At 60.0% G+C, this 7,718-nt stretch overlaps 1 protein-coding gene across 2 annotated transcripts; it reads left to right on the top strand.

The window, feature by feature from the left end:
* Positions 1–3,792: 3,792 nt before the first annotated feature.
* PIM1 (Pim-1 proto-oncogene, serine/threonine kinase) lies at positions 3,793–7,455 on the top strand. 2 transcript variants are annotated; one of them, XM_063418341.1, is made up of 6 exons: positions 3,794–4,022; positions 4,113–4,219; positions 4,309–4,359; positions 4,682–5,048; positions 5,653–5,829; positions 6,053–7,455. In XM_063418341.1, exons 1-6 carry the CDS (start codon positions 3,941–3,943, stop codon positions 6,202–6,204), a joined length of 936 nt encoding a protein of 311 aa, XP_063274411.1. In that variant the 5' UTR covers positions 3,794–3,940; the 3' UTR covers positions 6,205–7,455. The 2 variants fall into 2 exon arrangements, with proteins under 2 accessions (XP_063274410.1, XP_063274411.1); XM_063418340.1 differs by having other exon boundaries at positions 3,793–4,219.
* Positions 7,456–7,718: the final 263 nt, after the last annotated feature.

Below are 7,718 nucleotides of genomic sequence, written 5' to 3'. Positions count from 1 at the left end.
CCCACTCCCCCCCCCCCGCTCTTTTTTTTTTTTTTTTTTCTTTCTCTTTCTTTCCCCAACCACCCTTTTCTGCTTTAGACATTGTAACCCGAGAGCCTGGAAATGCAGCTCCTTTCATCTTCCATTTCCCACATCCTGAGAGTCTGGGGAGAAGGAGCCCACCCAGATGATGGAATCCCAAATATGCGGCTCCTTCCACCTCCCCGATCCCCTCCGCCGCCCCCCGTGAGGCTCTATTCACAAAGCAGATTAGCCATGCTGCCGCCTCCCCGCACACCTCGCCCCAAAAAGCCCGCGAAAAAGCCAACACACACAAAAAAATCACAATTATTAAGAAGAAATCCCCGCGGCTGCTCCCGCCGGGGAGCAGGAGAGCTCTCAGTATCTCTTGCCCCGCTCTAAGGTCCCATCACTCCCCTAAGCCTGTGGGAATTGGCACCCCAAAGTCCTGGGACTGGGTGCTGGCTGAGAGGGGTTTTGGGGAGCTGCAGCACTCCCGCCAGGACCTTCCTCCTCCCTGTGCTCGGCTGATTCCAGCCCCAGGATGTGTCACCACTGCCCTGTGGGCCCAGCTGGGGCTGGGGGGACCCCTGAGGATGAGGCAAGGAGGAAAAGCAGCACCCAACCAGCGCCCTGTGGCTGCACTGGCTCCCAAAATTCATGACCCAAACCCACGGGATCCCAGCCCTCCTCTCTCTGAGGACACTGTGTACCCCAGGATCGGCTCATCCTGCAGGGATGTCCCTCACCTGCACTGCCAAGACACCGAGGAACGCACACATCCTATTGCATTTCCTAATGTGAGACCCCAGAGCACGCTGTGGTGGCTGTAGGGTGCAGGTGGTGACACCCTCGCACTGCCTGGGTGAGGATTGCTGGGGATTGCTCACTGTGTAGGTGGGAGCATCCTCACTTCCCGCCTCTCCTTACCTCTCCCCTCTCCGGGCTCCCACCGCCAGGCTGGGACAAGCCCTGGGTGGACAAAGGGTTTCGTGCCCTCCTCATGGGAGAGTGGGCATCACTGAGATCCCTCAAGTCCCTTTTTTCCCGGTTCTGTCAGGGGAGGTGGAGAGAGCCGGGCACCCGTCAGAGCACCGGGAAGAGAAGAGGAAGGTTTTGGGCTTTCCCCGGGGACCTGCAGGTCGGTGCTTCGCCCCACGCCCTGGGCCAGCCGGTTCCGCGGGCGACCGAGCCCGAGCCGAGGGAGCCACGGGCACACTCAGCCAAGGTCACGCAATGACTCAAAGCTCCTGGTGGAAAGCCACAGCCCTCGTGTGTGTCACGGCGTTCGTGGCCCCGCGGCCTCCCCTCTGTGCCGGGGGATGCTCGTGGGGCTGACGCGGGGCCGGGCTCCCGGCGTGGCATTGACCTTGCTGTTTTGTTCCAGGGCATCAGTGGAAACCTGAATTATAACCCCTCGCCCTAGGCGTTCCTGGGGAGAGACTCGCCTCTGTCTCCCCGCTGGGTATCGCCCCGGCCCTCCCCGTTTTCACCTATTTGCTAATTGTGCTGGCGGGGAAGGCGAGGGGGAGGAAATACAAAAAGTAAACTGAGAAAGCAACACTGCAGCTCCAAGGGCCCAGCACAGCAATCAAGCGATAAAGCAGTAATTAAGCCTGATTATCATGCAAGGCAGCCCCGGTTAGACTGGAATGCCGCTGAAGAGCCTGAAAGCTTCTGGGATTGTTTGCAGGGCTCAGAACTGATCTTTTGATGTCTGCTGGGAGCTCCTCTCCCCCAGACCTGCCATCAGCTCCATATGCCACCCCAGGGTCCTGTTTCTCCCCGGGCATGGTCCTGGTTGGGTTTTCCCTCCTAGCGAGCCTAGCGGAGTCTCCTCCGGGCTGCAAACTGCTCCCCGAGGGCTCATGGCAAGAGCCGGGGCTGCTCCAGGGATGGAAGGGGCAGCCCTGGCCAGGGCAGGACCCGCAGGACATCCCCATGTCCGTGCGAGGGCAAGGTGGACTGGTGGATGTGGGCTGCTCTCCTGCACTGTCCTCGGCGGCTTTCATCCCAGGGGAGAGGGTTGGGGAAAGAAGTGATCCCTAGGGATGAGGGCAAAGTGGGTGAGAGCAACAGGATGGGGGTTATTTCATTTTAGTTTGAATGTCTGACACATCCCGATGGCCTCGTTGGGCTGGCAGGGGAAAGCTGAGTACGTGGAACGGGCTGAGAGGAAAAGGCGACTCCTAGCCCTGGTTAGGGGTCATTTTGGGAACAGGAATGCTTCTGGATGGGTTACTCTGGAAAGAGATGGATATGGCCGGGAAGTGCGGCTGCCTCCCAGCTCCACGCGGCCAGGGCACGGAGCAGCGAGCTCCCCTCGCCTCCAAGGGGGGATTCCCCAGTCCAGAGGGGACCCAGCCCCAGCGCTCCGCAGGAAGGGACGGCCGCTGACTCAGTGCGGGGTAAACGAGCGGCCGGGCAGGTTTACGCACGAGGATGATTTTGGCCCCAGATCATCCCGGTTGCAAGACACGCTGCTCCCTCCGACGCTAATGAGCAGGTTTGGGCAGAGCTGCTTCTCCCGAGGAGTCAGGGACAGGCAGCCCCCGGGAGAGCCCAGCCCGGCCGCTCCGGGCGAGCTCTGTTTGTCAACAGGTTTCAGGAGCAGCCCCTTCGGTGCCTTTCATCATCCTGGCAAAGAATTTGATAATGAGTTCGGGCCCAAATGCTAAGTCACCTCATCCCACGGCTGAGCATGGACTGGCAGAACCAGTTGTCCTAAATATGCCCAGGCGTCGGGTGGGAATAAGGCAGGGGAAAGGCGCTGCCTGCCCCTCTGCCCCACTCTCAGCTTGCATCACCTCAAATTGCAACAACAATATATTAAAAAATATTTTTAACATTTATATATTTTAAACAAAGAGGAATGGAGGCGCTGCGTCAGATTCTCCACACTTTTCCCTAAATAAAAATGCCACTTTCTGGGTAAAACGGAAGGTTGATCTTCCAGTTTTTGGTTGTCTCAGCCTCTAAAAGAGGATGTGTCACATTCTGCGTAAATCTAAAAGCGGCAGCAGTGGTGGCGAGTCCTTCCCGGCCGGTGCGGGGGCTGGGCCGCAGCTCCAAACCCCATTTTGGGGGTGCATCTTGGTTAAAGTATTTAATCCTTTTCCTTAACACTAAAGGGGAGAGGATCTCACCAGCATTTCCAGTAAACCCCATTCGATTTCAAGCAATTCATCCCACAAGTATGTGTGGGATGCCAGGAACTCCTCGGTCTTGCTTAGGAGCAGGAGCCCAGATGGGCTTTGTCTGGAATAATTCAGCTCCCAGTGGCTGGAGCTCTTTGCTCCAAATGCTAATAGAGTGAGTAATCAGAGATCTCCATCCAGTCAATTATTTATCTTATCTCTGGAACTCGGGGAAGCATCTCAGCCAGCGACTTCTCCGGAAAAAAGAAGACGGGGGGGAAAAAAAACCCTAAAAAAAAAAAAGGGATGTTAGTCAAGAGTCCCCAGCTGGAACGGCCACATGGCCACTTTTACTGGAAAGGCGAAAAGTTCAGGCACGGGTTGGCCCGTGATGAAGCAACAGCGGGGTGACACCGGGGGACGCCGAGCCCGGGGGCAGCGGGGATTGGCGGGCAGATCCCAGCGCGGGGCAGCCGCTCCAGCCGCGCTTTCCCGGGCTCGGGCCGGGGTCCCGGGGCCGGGGCCGGGCGGGCGGCGGGACCCGCGCGCGCCGCCGCGCCCGCTCCCCATTGGCCGCCGGGCGCGCGGGGGGCGTGGCTCCTCCGCACGGCCCCGCCCCCCGGCGCGTCCGGCCCCGCCCCCGGCCCCTGCGGCTCGCGGGGCCGGCAGGGGCCGCGCGCCACACGCGGCCGGGCCTCGCGCGGAGCGGCCGCTCGCGCGCGCTCCCCGCCCGCCCTCACAGCGCTGCCCGGCGCCGACCCGCAGGTGCCGCCACCGGCCCCGCCGCCGGCCCCGCCGCCGGCATGCTGCTCTCCAAAATCACCTCGCTGGCGCATCTCCGCTCCGGGACCGCCGGGGAGCTGCACCCCGCCAAGATACAGCCAGGTCAGGGACGCCCGGCCCGGGGGTGCCCGTCCCGGCTCGGGGCCGGCCGGGGCAGCGGGCGGAGCGCTGACGGGCGGGTCTCGTCCACAGGCAAGGAGAAGGAGCCGCTGGAGCAGCTGTATCGGGTGGGCCCGTTGCTGGGGAGCGGCGGCTTCGGCAGCGTTTACTCGGGGATCCGCCTCTCGGACGGCGCCCCGGTAAGTGGCGGGGCCGGCGGCGGGCGGAGGAGGAGGGGGCTCGGCGGGGCTGGCGCCGAGCTCATCCCGCCGTTCCCCTTGGCTCGCAGGTGGCGATTAAACGCGTGGCTCGGGACCGCATCTCGCAGTGGGGCGAGCTGGTGAGTGAGCGGGGCTGGCGGGAGAAGCCGGGGCGTGACGAGCCGAGACGCGGGAGGGTGGAAACCGGGACAGCGCGGGGGGAGCGGGTGTGGGGTCACCGGGGGACGCGGGGCATCCCGGGCCGGGGAATGCCTAGCGCCGATGGGGGCGGGCAGGAGGACACCGGGATGCCCGGGACCGATGGGAGCGGGCGGGGAAACAGCGGAGCATCCCCTGGGCGGGGGGATGCCCGGGGCCGGTGGGTGCGGGCAAGGGGACACCAGAGCTTGCCGCGGGCGGGGGTAGGTCAGCCCCGCTGATGGCAGCGTGGTCCCCCCGCAGCCCAGCGGCAGCCGTGTGCCTCTGGAGATCGTGCTTCTGAACAAGGTGGGCTCCGGCTTCCACGGCGTCATCCAGCTCCTGGACTGGTTCGAGCTCCCGGACAGCTTCGTGGTGGTGATGGAGCGTCCGGAGGCGTCGCAGGACCTCTTTGACTTCATCACGGAGCGGGGGTTCCTGCCGGAGGAGATGGCGCGGGGGCTGTTCCGCCAGGTGCTGGAGGCCGTGCGGCACTGCAACAACTGCGGCGTCCTGCACCGCGACATCAAGGACGAGAACATCCTGCTGGACCTGGCCACGGGCGAGCTCAAGCTCATCGACTTCGGCTCCGGCACCTTCCTCAAGGACACGCTCTACACGCAGTTTGACGGTGAGCCCACAGCCGGGTGACGCTCCCGGTGCCGGGCATTGCGCGGCCGGGCTCCGGAGGTTTCCCCGTGGCGGGGGGGAGACGGCATAAATTCTGCAGCCGCTGCCAAGTTGCTGTTTGGCACGGGGAGGATGTTGTGAAACGGGAGCCGGCTCCCGGCCCTGCTGACAGCCTCCGTCACCCAGCCTGGCTCGGGCTAGGGCGGGGGAAGCCAGCGTGACAAAATCACCCTGGGGAGGGGGAAAGCAGAGGGGCGATTTGCAAAACCCGAGCACCGGTCTGTTTGGTTTGCAGGTGCGGAAGGGCTGCGGCTGCTGCGCTCCCCTTGTTTGCCTTGGTTTATAATTTTGTATATTTTTTTTGCCATTGCGGGGGGGGAAGGCGTGGTTTTTCCCCACCCGTGGGTGTGTTTTTTTCCTCGCTCGTAACGGCCGGGCCTTCCCCGGGCCCTGCTGCCCTCTTCTGGCACCGGCGCTTTCCTTTTACAACCCAAAGTTTGTAAACAAGAGTCACGTGCTGGCGGGAAGGCGGGCGGGTCACGCCGGGTGCCAGCGACGCCCAGGGCTGCTCGGGCGAGGGCCTGACGAGCTCGTGTGTGCCGCAGGAACGCGGGTGTACAGCCCCCCGGAGTGGATCCGCTTCCACCGCTACCACGGCCACTCAGCCACCATCTGGTCCCTGGGTGTGCTGCTCTACAACATGGTGTGCGGGGATGTCCCTTTCGAGCAGGACGAGGACATCATCCGGGGACAGCTCTTCTTCCGACGGCGCATCTCTCTCGGTGGGTGCGCGGCTGTGAGGGGCAGCGGCTCGCAGGGAGCTGTGGAGGGGCTTCATCACCCATGGGTGGCTGCAGGAGGTGGCACATGTGCTGCCACCCTGCTCTCCTCCCAGCCACAGGGTGGGTGGGGAGGGCTGGGCACAGCTCGGACACTGCGGGTGGTGGCACAGGGTGGGCAGGAGCCTGCTCGGACTGACCGGTGCCTGCTGGTTTCTCTCCCCAGAGTGCCAACACCTCATCAAGTGGTGTTTGTCCATGCGCCCCTCGGACAGGCCGTCCTTGGAAGACATTTTCAACCATTCTTGGCTGCAGGACATTCACCTGGAACCAGCTGAGATCCACCTGCACAGTTTGATCCAGGAGCCTGACAAGTAACAGCTCCATACAGCTCCTGGTCATAAGAAGCAAAGAAAACCAGACTTTTTCATCTTGACCACAGCACTGAGCAGGGATACTGAGATGTTCTCAGATGGGAATGTGCATATCCTGTCCTAGAACTGGGGCTGGGGATCTGCTCTTCCAAGTTCTGGTAGCCACCATCCAAGCCAGCTGTCCTGGACTCCATCTGAATGACCTTGTCTCTTCTGAGATTTTACCAGTAATTTTTTTTGGACTGATTTTGGAGGCTCTCAAGTGTCATCTTGACCTGCTGAATTGGATGGCCAGAGGATTGGAGACCTGATTGCAAGAAAAGTTTCAAAGGGGGAAAACTGTGGGGAGGGCAGGGCCTGTGGCCAATTGGCTGTCCTGTCTCACTGTCCATTCTTGCTGTCCCCATGCTCGTGTGCCTTCTGTTTGATCTGAGCTGTGCTGGAGGAAAGACTTGACTTTTCCTACAGTGCTGCTTTTCTGAGACTCGCCTGGGCCTATAGTTCCTTTTCCCTTTTCAAAAAGGAAATGGGTCAGAAGATGTTTGGGAACCAAGTGGTTTATGCCTTGCCTCCTGTGCCTCCATCCCACATGGGTTTTCTGGGGTTCTTTGCTTCTCTGTGCCCTCATGAATGCACAAACAATGCAAACCAACAGCTGTAAATGTGTACATAGTTCTACAGGAGCAAATCTTGATGTACAGTTGTGAATAGTCATAACATTTTGCCTTTTTTTCTTGTTTCCAGTTTTTGTTTTTTAATTTATTATCATGAATTTGTTGTTTGTTTGTTTTTTTAAAGGAAGAGTTCTAGCCGCTAGGATAACTTATTTATTTATTTATAATTCATGTGGGTTTCCAGCCCATGCCTTGCTTCTACAGCTGCTGATCCCCCGGTTTTCCTTTCGGGTCTTCCCTCTGTCTCTGTCCTGCGTCCACCCCCGGGCCCGTCGTGTTTCTGTTGGATGTCTGGTGGAGGTGTGGGGTGGCTGCTTCTCCCCAGCTGTCTGTGTACATAGTTCTGGGTGCTTTCCTTGCCACGTGCAGATCTCAGTTTGCAGATAAATTTGGGTTTTCTCCACGGGTGTCTTGTTTTTGGGGCTGGGGAGGGGGGAGCTGGCCTGGGCTGTCTGCACTGTCCAGTCTGTACCTGTAACCAAGTGTGTAGCCGGCGGGTTTTGTTAATAGTTGCTATTGTACAGGGGAATTGAGAAATCTTATTTTTTTTATGCGGTTTTAAATAAAAACAAAACACTTGACGTGATGGAGACATTCCTTTGTTGTGGGGTGGGATGGAGGATATGCTGTGAGTTGTGGGGTACCAGTGACCACACCATGGCTACTCCAGGGACCTTGGCTCCAAAGATCCCAGCCCAGCACAAACTGGGAGCAGCCAGTCAAAAGCACCACGGGGACAGCTGGATCCATCCCTCCACGGGGTGTTTCCAGAGCTGACTGCTCCTGGCAGCTCTCCTGGGAGAGATCAAAGAGGTGCTGAGCCCTTTTCGTTCCCATTCATCCG

This window comes from Prinia subflava, chromosome 23 (genome assembly GCF_021018805.1).
Source record: "Prinia subflava isolate CZ2003 ecotype Zambia chromosome 23, Cam_Psub_1.2, whole genome shotgun sequence".
NCBI classification, from domain to species: Eukaryota; Metazoa; Chordata; class Aves; order Passeriformes; family Cisticolidae; genus Prinia; species Prinia subflava.
This window is presented reverse-complemented; position numbering and strand designations above follow the sequence as displayed.